Here is an 18318-nt window from a genome sequence, read left to right on the forward strand (position 1 = left end):
TCCGGAGACTTCTTAGGACAGATATCTGTTTTATTTATCTCCTTAGTGGCTTTTGCTGGCATCCCGTCTTGTCCCTTCCATCCATGTGATTCTCGTGGGTTATCAGTTAAGGGACAGCAATGTTCGGCAACTCACATCATAACCTTGGCCCAGTAGGGGCCCTCAGAGTGGCCTGCCCACCAGAAGATGGTTTTCTTTCTTTTTCTTTTCAGTTGTGTGTGGTTAGGCATGGTGGTTGCACACTTTTGATCCCAGCACTTGGGAGGCAGAGGCAGGAGGATCTCTGTGAATTCCAGGTCAGATTGGACTACATAGTGAGTTCCAGGCTAGCCAGGGCTACACAGTGAGACTCTACCTCAAAGCGAGTTGTAGGGGGTGTGGTACAGTATGTTCTAATGTGTGTGCATGCATGTGGAAGCCAGAAGCAGGTGTCAGGTGTCTTCTTATTTTTAATTTATTTTAATGAATTAATTTGGACCGTGTTCACCACTGCTTACGCCTGTACTCGTGTATACAAAGGCCACAGGAGGATGCCGAGAATCTTCCTTTCTCACCCAGGGCCTTACTGCTTTTAAGGCAGGTGCACCCGCTGAACTAGGAGCTCACCCTGTCAGCTAGGCTGACTGGCCAGTGAACTCCTGGGATCCACCTGTCTCTGCCTTCCAATGCTGGCTTTTTTATGTGAGAGTATGGGATTCTAGCATAGGCCCTCCTGCTTGCCCAGCCAGCACTTCCCCAGCCCGCCACTTTGTCTTGTTTTGTTTTGACAGTCCTCACTGCACCTGGAGCTCACACTTAGCCAGACTGGCCGGACCGGACGGCAAGCCTCAGGGATCACCTGTTCCCATCTTTTCCGCCTAGGATTCCTGGAGCATGCTGGAACCAGCGTTTTGTTTGTTCCCAGGGAGGTCCCCAGAAGCACCTTTATTTCTGTTCTCATGAAGGGGTTCAGATCTCCCTCCAATACTGGGAGCCACTGGTACTGTCCATCTTCCTGTTTGCCAGTGTATATGTCCAGATTCAAAGACACTGATCAGACCCGGCTGTAAACTGGAGTGAATGCCCTTAGCTCTGACCATCACTGTGGGTTGGTAACAAGATTATTCAGTTTACACTACCTAAATAGTGCCTAAAATATTGTCTCCTGGGCTGGGTGGGGGTAGTGTATGCCTTTAATCCCAGCACTCTGTGAGTTAAAGATACAGAGAAACCCTGTCTTGAACCACCACCCTCAATATTGTCTCTTGGTAACTTATGAATAGGTAATTTTTTATTATTGATTTTTATTGAGCTCTACATTTTTCTCTGCTGCCCTCCCTGATGAATAGGTAATTTTTAACTGCCCAACTATAGATATACAAATTCTTAGTAAATGTTTCCCAGGACCTGCAATTCTGGAAAAATGCCACAAGGGGGCGCTCACATGGTAAGCAGGCAAGGGAGCCAATAAAAGAAAGCATAAGTCCCCCAAGTTTCATCTTGGTGTATAATTTATGGACAGGAATATTTGCTTATTATTATTATTATTGCCACTGAGGAATATCTAGAATAATTACAACTTGTAAATGTGTCAAACTTTGCAGCTACATTGTGTTTTCAATTTAGCAATCTCATTCTCCTCAAATTCCCCACAAGCTTTGAAACTCCATGCCTATGACAGGGAGATGGTAGTTTTTAAAATTATGATGCCCATGAAGGTCTAAAGAGCTCATCTACAAGACGAACGGCCCTACTGAGTCCTTACTGCCGTTTATAAGAAGACTCAGCCTGGCAACAAATATCCTATAAAGGTTTAGTGCCCCTCCCCCACCACCAAAGAGGTTAAAAGCACATTGCAAAGTTTAGAAATTACCAGAAGCAAATTAGGAACATCACGCAAAGGAAATAAAAAGTGAAATTGCCCGCAACTCATTTTACTCTGAACAGATCGATCAGTGATGTTAAACAGAAATAAATATCAACTGACACTTGTTTAAACCGGCCTCTCAGGCAGTGAAGGCTGCTTCCTTATGTGAGCAAGGGAAATGAATGTCTTGGGGAAGCACTAGAGAAAGGACTAACTAGGAATGTTTGTTTCCTGGGATAAAGAATGCTAAATTATTACGAACATGTTGTATATCTGTCAATTACAAATTAATCTTTCAAAACTGCCCTTCATTCATATAATTTGATTCCCACATTTACAAGGTAAAAATCTAAAAGTTGAGTATTCCGTATCATGGTGGGGGAAAGGTCATCATGACCTGGGGGAGCACTATGATCAAGACACATTATATACATGTTTGGAATTATCAAAGAATAAGTAAAAGATTTTTCTTAAAGGTTATCAGGGACTGGAACGATGCCTCAGTGTTAAGAGCACTTGCTGCTCTTACAACAGACCTGGGTCAGGTCCCTTCCCACCACCCACTCTGTGGCTCACAACTGTCTGTAACTCCAGTTCTAGATAACCTAGTACCCTCTTCTGATCTCCAAGGAGACAAGACATACACTTTGGTTTACAGACATACATTTAGTCAAAAAATTCATATACACAAAATAAAATACTCTTTAAATGTTTAGGGTTATCTTCCATTCTAGCAGAATCGAGTGAGGTAGGAGGCAGGTACCCACCATGCAGCAGATGGTTCCGGTTCCGGGAGCAGAGGATGCTTAGGAACTTCACCTCGTCTGTCCCCCATCTCTTCTCCCCAGCCTCAAACAGGTCCTGGTGCCAAAAAACCACGAGTTTAAATACCAGATAGGATGTGCCAGTACTTGGGCGAATAGTTCTAAGACGTCTGAGAGGTGAACTGATTTGGTTTTATTTTGTTAGTTGGAAAGGCAAACATGCTGTGTACACATACACACATACAGACACACACACAGACACACACAGATACACACAGACACACAGACAGACAGACACACAGACACACACAGACAGACACCCACACAGACACACACACACATACAGACATACACTTGGTTCTTCAATCACTTTAACCTCATAATGGCATGAAATGACATCCGTTCAGCAGAAATCAGGCTTCAAAGTTTGCACTTTGGTCTTTTCTTGAACCTGTCTATACAGTGTAGGACTTCATCAAAGTGTGAGCATCAAGCAGTGACCCATGCTCCCAGTTAGCTACACAATCACGAGGGCAGCAAGCAACACGCTCTAGTGGACTTTGTGTCAAGCCTCCCAATGTAAATGCATTTTCAGCTTCCACTAGGTTGGGACATAATACCATTGCAAGCCTCTGTTTCTGCATCCCTCTGTCCCTTGATGTGTGTGTGTGTGTGTGTGTGTGTGTTACTCCATTATTTGGTCTGAACTCAAGCAAGGAGCTTTCTCCAGAGCCTCAATTTCCTTAGCTGTACAATGGAGGTCAAAGTCCTAAGGTTGCTGTGAGGATTCAATTGTTTGACTGAGAAAAGCCTAGTGGGGGTGCTTGGTTCTTATTGAGGGTCCACTGTCTATAAGCTACTATGTACCTGGCCACAGGGATGAGTGGCAGGAGACATCAGGGTGTCAGGACAGACAGCATGTCAGGACAGACATCAGTGCATCAGGACAGACATTGGTGTGTCAGAATAGACAGCAGTGTGTCAGGACAGACATCAGTGTGTTGGGACAGACATCTTTGCATCAGGATAGACATCAGTGTGTCAGGACAGATATCAGCAGGGGTTCCAGACAGAGCAGTGTCCTACCTCATGTTCTCTTTAGGGAAGTGTGAAGAGCAGAGGCAGCTCCTTCCCCTCTGGATCATTCAGTAGACAGCTGAAATGGCTGGGGCCTTAGCTCAAGCACTGAGCACTTGTATAGCTATGGGCCAAGCCCTGGGGTCCATTCCCTGGCAACACACACACAGAAGCGCACACACACACGCACATGCACAAGCACACACACAGAAGCACACACACACGCACACACGCACACACACAAGGAGGGGGTTCTCTGGGATCCTCATGTGGCCCCAGGGTGAGAAGGAGACCTAGAATTCAGGAGTATAGAGATGGTGCCCTGAGCCACCCCAAGTTCCAGGTACCCCTGAAAGAAACCTGCTAACCAGAGTGGAGTGAGGCCTGTCTTAGAGAAGAAGCTGTAAGAAGGAATTTGCAGTCTACTAACCTGGGCATCCTGCTTCACGAGCGCATCATCCAGGTAATTCCCTTCATCCCTGCCACCCTGCGGGTGAAACAGACAAGAGTGAGTCCCCATGGCAATTCCAGGGTGCTCTTAAGACCGAAGGCCTGGAGACAAGATGCAGTAAAAGCTGGATCTTCAGGTTAGGGGGTCAGGGCTGCTGTCTTAGTCACCAGGGCTTGGAGCTATGCCAGGCAGATATTCTCAGCAGAGTGCGAGCCCCACTGTGACTCCTGGTGTTGCAAAGTTGGCTCTTCCAGTGGAAGGGCAGTAACTTCTTCCTGCTTCCTCCTCCCTATTCCAACCACAGCACCGAACCAGCTGACTCAGCCTTCCTAACCAGCCAGTCCTCATTGATCAAGAGAATGCTGGGCAGAGGACAAACTTGGGGAGCTCATGCAAGTCAGCACCAAATGCACCAGCTCCAGCATGGAGAGCCACGGGAACCCCTGAAAGAACACTAAGGAGTGACAGACAGGCACTGCACCCCAGTATGGAAGGCTGTTCTTTAAAAAAGGATTTTTAAAAAGTGGGTGTTGTGTGTTGTATTTGTATGTCATGTGTGTGCAGTGCCTACAGAGGCCAGGAGAGGGCATCAGATCTCCTGGATCTGGAGTTACAGGTGGTTGTGAGCCATTCATTGTAGGTGTGGAGTTTAACTCAGGTCCCCTGTCTGCAAGAACAAGAAGTACTCCCCCACCCTCTCCAGCCCTGCCACCGTATAAATATCTAAAACACATGGAAGTTATCTCCCAATATCCTTTGAATCCGATGCTTTGTAACAGAGGTAGCTGGCATCAACATGGGACATGTGAACAGTGAGTTAAGAAGAGATGGTTGGGCATGCATGACCAGCCAGGGGCTCTGAAGGAGAAATAAGAAAAAGGAACAGCCAGCCAGAGAATGGCACCTGGGGAATACCCATGTTTAGGAGGCTAAAAGGATGAAGGGTGGGTAAAGGAGGGTACACGTCTCAATTAACCCTTTCAGAAGCTGGGACCGAGGAAGACACGCACCGCTGACAGGGACACCAGTACTCGCTGGAACATGAAGGATGTGTCAGAGCAGATGTCCTCTTCAAGGCTTCTTCCATATTCTGCCAAGAAATCGGAAATGGGTACATCAGAACGGAGACCTGCCGGTGCCGTCACCTGCCAGCAAGCTCCGTTCCTCCAGGGCAGCCTGCTCATGGTCCGACTCCGATCAAAGTGCTACCCCATGTGAGGTTTTCAAAATCTGAACTCTGTGTGGTCCCAGCCCTCCCTGAGGGTCTATAAGCAGGTAATGGTTGCTGGGGGTAGGGGAGTCAATTCCTTCAGGGGTGTAACCATCAGTAAGGAATCCCTGCTTCTGTGGGTAACGCTTCACCCTTGTTCCTGTAAGCAATTCTAATGAAGCTAATCAACTCGTAAAAATGCCTACAAAACAAACAATAAATAAGACCCAGAAGGGACTATGGTTGTCTCTTTAAGATGATGGGGATCAAGAAGGCAGGACTAGAATCCTCCCTGGTTTTCTTCGTCTGAGACTCTGCTCTGCATGAGTCTGAGTGGAAGGAAGCTTGTTGTGGAATATCACTTTAACAGTGTAAAGGGGTGTTACTGTTTCACCTTGCCTGCCTGTGGCACCTGATTGGTCTAAAACTGAATGGCCAATAGCTAGGCAGTAGAGGGCTACGTGGGGTAGAGGGATGGCAGGCAGAGAGAATAAGTAGGCGGAGAAATCCAGAATGAGAGAGAAAGAGAGGGAGATGCCCGGCCCAGCCAGTCAGGCAGGCACCAGCCAGCAGTCAGAGTAGGACATACAGAAAGAAAGGTAAAAAGCCCGAGGCAAAATGTAGATGAAGAGAAGCAGGTTAATTTAAATTAAAGCAAAAGCTAGACAGAAACAAGCCTAAGCTAGGCCAAGCATTCATAACTAAGACTCTGTGTCATGACTCGGAAGCTGGTTGGTGACCTAAAAAATAAAGCCTGGTACAGAAGCTGTTGAAAGGTTACCAGTGTCACAGAACAGAGGTCCCCAGAGAGGTTCTAACAGATCTCTCTGAAGAATGACACTCTTTATAGCCACCAAAAGCCACTGTGGGGCAGATGCCAGGGTTAAGGGGACTGTGTGAGAGGCATGGAGGTTCCTAGGCTCACAGATAAGCACTAGGGGGAACCAAGAGTGTTAAACACATAGGACTGCTCCTTCAAAGGAAGGGACGCACAGCCTGTTGTCCACCCAGAAGACTGGGAGCAGGTGTGGTTCATAGCCTGGTGACCTTGGCACTATCTGTGTGGATGAGATCAGGCTCAATCCTCACCAGACCCTTATGATGTGGGATTCCCCTCTGAATGCTGTGAATAGCATTGGGTTAATAAAGAAACTGTCTTGGCCTGTGATAACAGCAAAAGAATAGAGCTGGGGGGGGACTAAACTGAATGCTGGGAGAAAGAAGGCAGAGTAGGGAGAAGCCATGTAGCCCCATTGGAGACAGACACTGGAATATTACCTGGTAAACCATAGCCATGTGGTGATACAAAGGTGAATAGAAATGGGTTAAATTAACATGTATGCATTAGCCAGAAATACACTTAAGCTATTGGCCAAACAGTATTGCAAATAATATGGTTTCTGTGTAATTATTTTGGGGCTGAGCAGCTGGGAACAAACAAGCGGCCTCTTACAATACCCTTGTCATGAGCTTGTTAATCTATAGAACTTATCTTTATGGGAGCTGTCACATGTAATCAATCCACAGAACACATCTTTATAGAAGATGTCACATGTACTTTACAGAGTTTCAATGCCTTAAGTCTTATTTGCACCAGGAAATTTTTCACTAAATTATGTTGTGCTTAAATAGGTCTAAAATAAGCTACTCAGGGTCAAAGTTTGAAGCAACACTGGCTACTCAGTCATGTTGAACCAAATTGCCTTCTTGCCTCACCTTACTCTGCTGGCTCTCAGAGAACCTCCACAGGGCTGAGGTCAGGGTTAGGAGGGCTAACTTCAAATCCTGAGTGGGGTAGAGGTCATGGTCAGGGGGCTCACTCCAGACTCCCAGGGTTTAGATTCAGCCTCTGTACCCTGAGCAAGAGTCCCTACTACATGACTGTTTCTCCACAGAAGTGATACATATTGAATATGGAAACACAGGGAACGCTAGTGCCGGGGCACAGCTCTGTGTTAGAGCCTAGGGCACTGGTCTAGCTTAAGAGAGACATCGGCCCCCATCCCTAGTACCCTGGGTGATACATATGGCAAAAAACTAAGGGAAAATAAGTAAAACAAAGGGAAGAAAACTCTACCATAATCTAAAGCTGAGAAGTAACGGTCCCTGTCTTATTTTCAAGTCATAGGCAACCTGTGCCAGGGCCTGGAGGATGCCACTTACGTTGCTGGTATGTCTGGTTGATGCGACGGATCTCCTCGGGGGTACGAGAAGCCAGGATCTCAATCAGGCAGCCCTCATCTGTGCCAGCCCCCTAAATGTGAGGCCAGAAGTGAGGATAGTATGAACCAGTGGATCAAAGTAACGTGCAGCGGTTATGCACAGTGAAACAAACAGAAGGATGCAATTAAATCTACAAATTAAAAACTGAGTCCCACACTCAGAAAGACTGCAGGTATGAAGCTTTAGGATGTAATTCCAACCCCCCGGGGTCCAGAAGCGGGGCCTGTTAACTTTTAACTGGCCTGCCCAAGCCCGGTATGCTCACCATAATCATTATCATTTTTATATTACAATTGCCCAGTTGTCAAGAAGGAAAAAAATACATCATTCTCTCATCCTCTACTCTCCCCCCTCTCAGAAGGACTTGGCTATAGTTTTTAACTTTAAGGTTTTGTTTTATGTGTGTGGGTCTGTGTGCCTGTGAGTCCAGTGCCCAAAGAGGCCAGGAGGATGTCAGATCCCTAGAGCTGGAATTACAGGTGGCTGTGAGCTACCCACCATGTGTGTTGGGAAACAAACTACAGCCCTCTGCCAGAGCTGTAAGCACTGAGCCATCGCTCCAGCTCTGCTGGCCGCGGTTCTGAAGGTTGGCACATCACCGTGTGCACTGGGACACAGGGGCCACCGACTGTCACAGCCTCTTCAGCTCCTGTCACCGTGTGCACTGGGACACTGACCTTCATGGCTTTCCGCAGCTCCTGCACATCGTACAGCACCGTGGGCGTCATCATCCCCAAAATCACCTCCTCAAAGTTGCTGCTCAGCTCCGACTTCAAGTCATCCATCAGGTCCTGAAATGAGAAGGAAGTGTCTACTGTTAGCTGTTATTGTCAGTCAAGCCTCTCTAGCTATGGTGCAGGGATGTCCTGGGCACTCGTCACCCTCCTGGGAGCAGGCAGAGGTGCTTTCCTAGGTCATCTGACACATCTGCACATCGACAGTCACACCAGACGGCTGTTAAAACACTTGTCAGTTTTCCTGTCTAATCTGCCCAAGACCAGATTTTATTTATTGACTTCAACCTAAACCACACAGTACAGCAAAGGAGCGTGTGGCCATTTCCAATCCAGCCAAACTTCAGTGACGTTTACAAAGCATGCCGGCTTTCTCGTGAAAATTTGTTTTTGTTTTGTTGTTGTTGTTCTCATTAAATTTTACTTTTGAATACATACCTATTTTTCTCTTTTTAAAATTTACAATTACACTCATTTATTTATATGCAGAGGTGTGCAGCAGTGGAGGGCAGAGGTCAACCTAAGGCAGAAGGTTCTTTATCCTGTGGGATCGAACTCAGGTTGTTTAGCTTGGCAGAAAGCACTTTTACACACTAAGCCATCTCACCGACCCCATATTTTTGTTTGTATGTATATATATATAACATATGTGTGCATGTTTTTGTGTCTGTACCTGCGTGTAGATACGTGTGTGTGTGTGCATGCATACATAAGCATGCATGTGTGTGAAAAGGCCAGTTGTCAATGTCTGGTGTCTTCCTCAATTGTTCTCTGCCTTCTTTAGGGGAGACAAGGTCTCTCACTGAAAGGTAGGCTATGCTGGTCGGCCAACAAACCCCGTCCCTACCCTTTGCTGGAATTGTGTGTGTGTGTGTGTGTGTGTATAGTATATACATTATACTATATCTTTCTATCATGCATATTTTTATGACAAATCCACAAATGTAGATTGAAAGAATGAATTAGAAGTCAGACAACCCATTAATATTGGTCACCTCAGATTTCCATAAGCTAGCTGGGTTCTGAAGTTAAGCCTAAGTGTGTATCGCCATACCGGTTAGATGTATAGCTCAACCTCACTTGACTGTCCACGTCTGCCACTGTGCGTTCAGTTCCCGGAGAAAGCAGGACATTCGGAGACAGTCAGTGGTCTAGCCCGTTCTGTACAGGAGTGCCCCGAGCCCACCTGTAGATGCTCCAGAGAGCAGCTAATCAATTCTGCCCTGCCCATCCCTCACCACCCTGCCCAGCAGTGCGGAGCCGTCTGCGAGAAGGAGTCTCAATCTTCCTGGCTGTGACATCTCCCAAGGAAGACAGATGCAGTGGACATAAAGTCACTGGGCGCTGATGTACAGGGACACTCATTGGCTGTTTTCCTCAGACCAAGGGTCTCAATAAGCGCAAGAGTTGGGGGTGCTTTTCAAGGTGATGTGGAAAGACCGGGCTGAACTATTCTGGTGAAGGAGTTGTTGCAAATGGAGTTGAGATTCTTCAGGGTGTGGGATTCAGATAAAATCTAAAATTACACAGGAAGCCCCACTCTCGATTGAAGGAAGGATTCTGTCTACATGTGCCTTATATGGACGAGGCACGGCACTAAATTCCAAAATCACAGCGAAGGCAAACTGGCCGTGTAAGTATTTGTAAGTCAGGGATCTTGAACACGAGGCCCACAGAGCTCTGCAGTGCCTGGCACTCCACAGTGCTCCTGACAGAGCACACAACCCATGGTCCTGTGAGGACTTGGGTGGGAAGTGACCCAGCCTGGCCTTGTGAGTCAACAGTTCCTTAAAATGTGGGGAAACCTTGTTTTGAATTTTGCAAACATAGCTTTAAATTTTCTTTTCAGATATTTTTCCGTGTGTGTGTGTGTGTGTGTGTGTGTGTGTGTGTGTGAGAGAGAGAGAGAGAGAGAGAGAGAGAGAGAGAGAGAGAGCGAGCTCACATGTGGAGGTCACTGGCAATTCTGTGGAGTTGGTTCTCTCCCGCCACCAGGCGGGTCTTAAATATTGAACCCAGGCCATGGAACTCTGGGGCGACCCCACTGGGCCGCCATGTTTTACCCTTATTTTTAACTGACACGCTGTTGTAATACTAACAGGGCTCAGGGGACATTTCAATACCTGCACATGATGTGTGATAATCAAGTACAGTGACTGGAGCACCCACTGTTTCAGATGTTTGTCCCTTCTTCGGAACATCCCAGGTCCTCTCTACTCACTCACCCTCCTATGCTACAGAGCCCCAGGAGTTGGCCTCTCTCCCCCACAGTCTCCCGAGACTCTGGCAACTCTGAACTCCACAGACAGTCACTTCAGGAGGCTAGTATGGGGTGAAGGTGGGGATATGGGAGGTGAGGTAGAGGGTGGAGCGGGGGACGACTCTGCTTCCATGCTGCCTGACAAGCTCCTTCGGGATCAGGAGAAACTGGGCCTACCCTGCCGATGTTGCTCTTGTAAGCAGTCCTGATCTCCTGGCGTTGGGCAGTGTTGCGGTAGGCCAGGACTCCAATAATGGCATCTTCATCGGTACCTGGGGACGAGATGGAGACAGCGAGGGAACGTGATTTGCTGTCACGAGAGAAAATGGTTTCCCCTATGGCCACTGGAGTTACCTCATGAAGGCTGAATGTTTGCTAAGAAAACAGAACCTGGAATCCAGAATGACGTCAGCCTATCACTCAGCAGTCGGGAGAGGATTCGAGGCAGGAGGAGTTCATCTTTCTCAGAACTAGATATTACTGTGTTTGAGGAATTTTCTGTGTGTTTGTTGGAAAAAACAGCTGGGTTGGGGGTGTAGAAACTGCTCTACTGAGACAGGGCAGGGAGAAGGTTTCGAGTGCCTGAGTCCACAGCCATCATTCTCCACAAGGTCGGCTATCTAGGCGAAGTGTGGAGGGAGGACTACAGGACTCTCCACCCCAACCTTCCGAGCTCTGCACCCTAATATTAGCTTAGAGTTTTTAAAAAATGCCCCACTTTCCTCCAGACTCAACTTCCGTTCCAAGCTATGAGAAGTGTGGCCCCGCGACCTTCGCTGTACACACTCTGCTTTTAACCTAGACATTACCGCATAGATTCAAGACTTTTCCACAGGCCCACAAAAGCCTACTAACTAAATTCTCATTTTCTAGCAAGGTTCATTTTCCTAGGAGAAAACTCACAGTTCATTCTTTGCCTGCTCAGAAGCTCACAATGGCTCCTGTAGTCAGCTAGGCCACACGGGGCTGCCAGCTCTGCAGTCCCCCATTCTCTGAGTTATAAACTATGGATAAGGAGAGTAGGCCGCCAGACTTATAAGCTTAGCTCTCTTTTGTTTGCTTTCCTATGTAGCCCAGGCTGATCCTGATCCTCCTGCCTCTGCCTCCCCAGGGTGAAGATTGCGGGTGTGTAGCACACCCAGCTCAGAATCTGCTTTGAATTGCTCTGCTCCCCCCCACTTAGACTCGCGAACACTCTCTGGAACCCTTCGTTACCAGTTTAGCCGTTTCCATGTCTCCTTGAGACCCCAATTTAGCCTCATAATCCTGATACCTGTGGTTTCCTGTGCTTCTGGGCAACCCCTCCAGGGCTGTGATTTAATTGGTGGCTTTCTCAGTAACAGCCCTAGGACCCCTCCACTCCCCCACACACTTTAGGACTTGCTGTCTCAGGAAGCACCCCCTGGCCCATTCCTCTTTGCAACTTTTCATGAATTCACTGTAACTCCTCTAAGCTCAACCTCACTCCCAGAAACACATTCTCTCTTCATTATTTATTAAAATTCCACCCACCTCCCAAGGGCATCTCTGATTCCATGCCTCCAAGGTTAGCCTGAAAGGTGATCTCCTCTCCTTAAACCATGCTTCTCTTTCTTTCTTTCTTTCTTTCTTTCTTTCTTTCTTTCTTTCTTTCTTTCTTTCTTCCTTCCTTCCTTCCTTCCTTCCTTCCTTCCTTTCTTTCTTTCTTTCTTTCTTTCTTTCTTTCTTTCTTTCTTCCTTCCTTCCTTCCTTCCTTCCTTCCTTTCTTTCTTTCTTTCTTTCTTTCTTTCTTTCTTTCTTTCTAACACAGATTCATGTTTCCAAGCTATCCAAGCGATTACTTCAAACTTATTATGACCTTGAAATCCTTATCCTCCACCTTTATTGGGGTTGATCAAGCCCAGGGCCTTGTGCAGATTAGGGTATCCTACTGACTGGGCCACAATCCTAGCCTCGCAGAGTTCTTACCCATACTAATCCTATGTATTTAATTTACTTTTATTTTACATTGTGTGTGTGTGTGTGTGCATGCGTGCATGTTGTGTGTCCAGGTGCCTCAGAGGCAAGAGTCGGTCTATCCCTGGACTGGAATCACAGGCGGTTGTGAGTTGCCTGCTGTGGTGATGAGACTGGAATGCTGGTATCCTGAAGGAACAGGACATGCTCTTCACAGCAGAGCAGTCTCTCCAGCGCTCCTGTGTGCACCATGGATTCCTGACCTCCAGGAACAGGTTTTATGGTCCTATCTCCTCCAACACCTCATCAGTCCACACCAGCAGGCCCTGAGAAAGGCCTGGCTCTGCCAAATGTCCCCTGATTCTTGCTTTGGGAATTCTGAACACTTTGCTCCACACTCTGGGCTGTACAGTTTTTGCAATATACAGAATTAAAATCAGACTGAAAAATGTTGGTGGGGCCCCCATATTTTCAACTTTATTTATAACAAAAAGAAATGAGAAGGATGCATAAGTGCAGACAACTCTCTCGGAGATGAGAGGCCGGGTCTCAGCGCTCAGACCTGGCCTGTGGTGAAGTCTGGTGGCCAGAGGTGGCTACCTCTGGTTTCCCAGCATCCTGCTTCTCACTGGTTCTGACAGCCTAGGAAAGTCATCTCACCCCCCTGCACCCCTTTACCTCCACACACCCTGCTTCTCCTGAGCAGGCCCTTGGGGTTAAAGGCCAATAGTCCTTGTGACGCCTCTGCCGTTAGGCTAAAATGGTGGAGACTGACAAACACCCGTCACTCTGGTCGCCGTTGTTAGTCTAAGGAAGATGAATCTGAGATGGAAAGACTGAGAAGCAAAGTCTCGTTGCCAAGAGCCTTTACCCAAACCTCGGGGAGTCTCAGTGATAACTAGAAATCGAGGCATGTCTCTTTCCGTGTGTCCCGCATAGCTGGCAGTGCCCCCTGTGCAACTGCTCCAGCCCTCAGGAAGACAACCGCAGGGCCACCCCCTGCCTGCTCACACACAACCCCCATCTGCCTTCAGTACTGACTCAGCTGTGCAGTCATGGCAGCAGCCCCAGGCAATAATGGGAGGTGCGTGCAGGAACATTTAAAAGGTGGAACTTCAAGGGAGGAAGTTAGGGCTTCGGGAGGTGTGCTCACTCGTGGCCCCTCTTCCCTCTCTCTTTATTCTCTACCTGTAATATGAACTAACTCTCTTGGTGAGGTGCTAGATCATCCCAGCCCCAAAGCAACAAACCAGTCAACCATGGACTTGATATCTCCAAAGCTGTGATCCAAAATAAACCTTTCCCCTTTTAAAAATGGTTGTCTTGGGTTTTTTGTTATAGTAACAGCAAACTCCCTAACACGCTGTCCCATGCAAATTACCTCGAGTAGACAATCTGTCACCATGGTTTCTGTTTGTGTGCTGTTGTTTCGTAATACAGGGGATTGAACCCAAGGGCCTTGAACCTGCTAGGCAAGCGCTCTACCACCTGAGATACACCCCCAGCTATATCCCCAATATATTTTCTAAAAAGGTGACCTCTTCATGAATGTCAGCACCCATGGTGCCCTCCTCACCACAGTGACACACCACACTCAGGACAGTTCATACTTGGAAAGATGCTTACCAAGTCCCTTCATGGCCTTCCTCAGGGTCTGGGCGTCTTCAACTGCATTGAATCCAGAAGCAGCTTTCACAGTTCCCCCTTTGGTGGCCTGAAAGCACAGAAAATGGCATGACCGACCGTGGCCTCTCATTCAGAATCCCTGGCTCTACTCCGGGTGCCAGGGTGACAGCAGCAACCACAAAGGGTAAGGCCGTCACCATGGCGGAGCTGCCACCCTCTCTGCGGAAGGCAGACAGTGAGACATCAACAAATACACATCCCATAAATAGCGTGGTAGGAGAGGAGCCACAACGTAAGTAGAGTCTGATGGGGGCTGCAGGAAGGACGGACATCTAGGCCGAGAGATGGTTCATACGGGGCAATTAGCCATACAACAATAAAGGGGAGGGGCTACAGAGAAAGTAATGCTATCCCAAAGGCCCTGGGGCAGTCACTAGCTTTGAAGGAGCCAGAACTGGTGGGAAGAAGGCAGATCTAAGAAATCACACCACCCCCTGTGAAGCCATCTCCCAAAGAGGAAAAAAAGTATGAATTCAATCAAGTTCAAGTCTGTAAAGTCAAAAAAAAAAAAAAAGCTGTAAAGATAACACACAAGGAATTGACAAAGCAGTAATTTAGCTTCTCCAATCGATAAACTGCAAGGGAGACAGGAAGAGAGAGGTGGGAGGGAGGGACGGGTCAAGAGGTTAAAGACACGTCAGCCCACAGAAGCCGGCAGAGTGTCGCACGCCTGTCATCCCAGCACTGGGGAGACGGAAGTAGGAAAAGTCAAGAGTTCACAGCTAACCTTAGCCACATACCCGGTTCAAGGCCAGCCTAGGCTACAGAGACCCTGTCTCAAAAACCCAAACCCCAAACCAACCAACCAGACAAATAAATCAGTCCTAGAGCAGAACCTTATCTGGGTGGAGGATCCCGGTGAGGAAGCACGACAGTTACGAGGCAGCTGGACAGCTACTGTCTGCTGACACAGGGAGTCGGTCCTAAGATCCCCTGGTCTGATACTGATGCTGCGCTTGCAGATTACATCTTAAAAGGTTCACCTTTGTACAGCTGACTCAGAGGGGCAAGATAGGATGTCTGGAATCGGCTTCAAAATAGCTCAGGTGGGAGGAAGCAGAGATAAACAGGACACGAAATTGGGTGTGAGGATGGGAAGCTAGTAGCCACCGGCAGGCGGGGAGCTAGTTAGCCACCGGCATGCCGGCTTGGGGGTCACTGAAGACAGACCCCCCTCTCACCAACTCTGGCCCCACCTCTGGTGTCCCCGTTAACGAACTGGTTTTAAGGGAGGGAAAATAGCAAATAGTTTATCTTTCGGATTGAAACCATCGAATGAAGGGGCAGCTACAGATGGACGGAGCAGGGATGGGGAGGCAGGAGAGCTGGTCCAGCTAATGGCTGCTGTTTCCTCCTGGTGAAGATCTTTAAATGTACATGTACACATGTGCACACAGAGGCCAGAAGCTGACATCAGGTGTTTCTTCCGCTACTCCATCTTGCTTTTTCATTTAAAATTTTATTTATGTGCATTTTGAGTGTGGATGCCCATGAAGTCCCAAAGACGGCATCATGTCCTCTGGAGCTGGAGTTAAAAGTGGTTGTGAGCCGTCAGATGTGGGGGTTAGGAACTGGTAGGAACTGGACTCGGGACCCTCTAAGACTGACAAGAGTTCCTAACTGCTGAATTATCTACCTGGAGCCTTTTCTCATGGAGTCCACTGACTGGACTGACTGGCCAGCAAGCCCCAGCGATCTGTCTGTCTCTGCCTCAGCTTGGATTACATTGCTGCACCGGCTTCTTACATTGGTTCTGGGGACTGAACTCAGGCCATCAAGCTTGTGTGGCAAGCACTTTACCAACTGAGCCATCTCTGCACCCCAAGATGTGTGTATGTATGTATGTATGTATGTATGTATAATGTAATTTTACACACACACATATTTCTTCCTTTTTTTTTTCTTTTTTTGAGACAGTCTCTAGCCCAGGCTGCCTTGCCTTGAAATGAGGAAGACCTTGAATTTCTACTTCCCTGCCTCCAGTTCCTGAGTGCTGGGATACCAGATGCTGGTTTAAGTGGTTCTGTGGAGTACCAGGAGTTCAAGGTCATCCCTGACTACAAAGAGAGTCTGAGGCTAGCCCAGACCTAGCTCAGGCTGCTGTGATGTTAGAGACGGGTTGGCAGTAAGGGCTGAGGCTGCAGGTGAGACGCGATGCCAGACAGGGTGAAATTAAGAAGACGAAGCACGCTGTCAGGCTTCACCCATGTTTCCAGGCAAAGACACCAGATGTGCTGACAGATTAAAGTGGAGGTGAAGACAGAAAAAAAATCAAGGATGGCTTCAGATTTTGGAGGAGTACCGTGAACATGGTATCATCCATCCAGAGGGGACACTGAGGGAGGATGGCCATACCTGATACAAAGGGTGTGGAGTTCAGAAGTTCTACCCTCAAAATGTTTTCTATTAGGCAACCATGCTAAGCACACATGAGCAGTGGTCCACAGGAAAGACTAGAGGCTAACCTAAAATACACCTTCCTCCACAATATTCCCTTTGTTGGGTATTTTGTCATTTAATAGGTTATTAAGAAACAGCAGAATTGCAGACACAGGAGCCTGATAGACCCTGCCAGAGGCTTGTCTCCAACCATTGGCAGCTGTGTGCCCCAGAAGGGTTTCATGTTTCTCACGTATATATTGAAAACAATTAAATCAACTCAGGGTGTTGCTGGGATAATGAAATGGGATGGGAACGGAAAAGCACTCAGCATGGAAGCCAAGAAAAGTGAAAATAAAAACTTAAAGAATCACCGCCGCCACCATCATCATCACTATCATCTAAACACAACTCGGGCACATTTCCAAATTACGTATTATAGTGAGATTCTTGTTCTCTCTATTTAGTGATACAAGCCAATGGGATGATGACCAAGATTCCACAAAAGTCCTCAGTTAAAGTGGGGCTATGGTGGTGCACGCCTTTAATCCTGGCACTCAGGAGGCAGAGGCAGGAGGATCTCTGTGAGTTTGAGGCCAGCTTGGACTATAGAGTGAGTTCCAGGGCAGCCAGAGATACACAGAGAAACCCTGTCTCAAACAAACAAACAGACAGCAAACAAAAAGTCCTTAGCTATTACAGGCAGAGACCTTCTCTACTCAGATGCCAGTCAATATGAGCACTTAGTCATTGACTGCTGCCTACCCAACGGGCACAGCAGAGCCATGACATCAACTTCTGGCTCTGTCACCCCTTCAGTTGCTACAGTCCTGACCCTCAGGACCTCAGAGCGTGACCTAAGCTGGAAGAGGCCTCACTGCAAATGTGGGGCGTTAGGAAGAGGGGCTAGTGAAGGGTGGGCCCCCGACCTATGGGGCTGGTGTCCTCACAGAGGGGCTAGTGCAGGGTGGGCCCCTGACCTACAGGGCTGGTGTCCTCACAGGAAGGCAGAACTGGATTTATGCAGCTGTGCAGCATTTGAAGAACTCTAAGACCACTAAATTGGGAAGGGCCAAGGAGGAGTCTCCACACCCTAAGGTTCAGAGATAATGAGCCAGGTTGACACCTGGGGTTTAGAATCTGGGCCTCCAGACCAATGAAGCAAAACATTTATTTATTTATTTGTTCATTTATTTATTTTTATTTAAAGTTACTGGGGTTGTGGCACTTGATACAGGAATCATGGAAACATGATATACGCACCTGGCTTCTTTATTTTACCTTTTATTAGTAATTTTCTGTAAAAATTCTAAATTGGTTTAATTTAGTCTGTGAGCTCATTATGAGACTTGTGTGTGTGTGTGTGTGTGTGTGTGTGCATGTGTGTGCAACTATGTATGCATGTACTGAAGATGCAACCTAGGGCCTCATGTATGGCAACTCACACCCTCAACTTCCTGTGTTAATGTTTCCTGAAGTCTTTGGAATTCTGGAAATGAAAGTTTGAGGATGGTTCTCAAACACCGAGTTCAGGTTTAACCTGCATTGCTGACGACATTGTTGTGAGATATGATTTGATGTCTGACAAGAGGAATCGATAGCGAGGCTGGCAAGGGCGCTTTCCTTTACCTGGCGATATCACGAGCAACTCTCCCTTATTCTAGGGGCAAGGCCAGGAGGTTTTTTCCATTGTCGTTCTTATGAGTGTCTGTATTGATTAAATTCCAGGTCACAGTGTACAATAATCTTTTTG

The 18318-nt window shown here is 47.5% G+C and overlaps 1 protein-coding gene across 2 annotated transcripts in view; it reads right to left on the reverse strand.

Moving 5' to 3' along the window:
* Anxa4 (annexin A4) overlaps positions 1–18318 on the reverse strand; it is a 48837-nt gene that overhangs the window by 8780 nt on the left and 21739 nt on the right. For both annotated transcript variants that reach the window (XM_050165400.1, XM_050165401.1), the window contains exons 3-9: positions 14127–14214; positions 10743–10837; positions 8249–8362; positions 7512–7602; positions 5149–5228; positions 4118–4174; positions 2614–2707 (exon numbers count right to left, since the gene is read on the reverse strand). In XM_050165400.1, coding sequence (XP_050021357.1) covers positions 2614–2707; positions 4118–4174; positions 5149–5228; positions 7512–7602; positions 8249–8362; positions 10743–10837; positions 14127–14214 — 619 coding nt within the window. The remainder of the gene's footprint in view (positions 1–2613; positions 2708–4117; positions 4175–5148; positions 5229–7511; positions 7603–8248; positions 8363–10742; positions 10838–14126; positions 14215–18318) is intronic.

Source organism: Alexandromys fortis, unplaced genomic scaffold, assembly GCF_014885135.2.
Source record: "Alexandromys fortis isolate MF-2015 unplaced genomic scaffold, M_Fortis_MF-2015_v1.1 scaffold_158, whole genome shotgun sequence".
Lineage (NCBI taxonomy): Eukaryota > Metazoa > Chordata > Mammalia > Rodentia > Cricetidae > Alexandromys > Alexandromys fortis.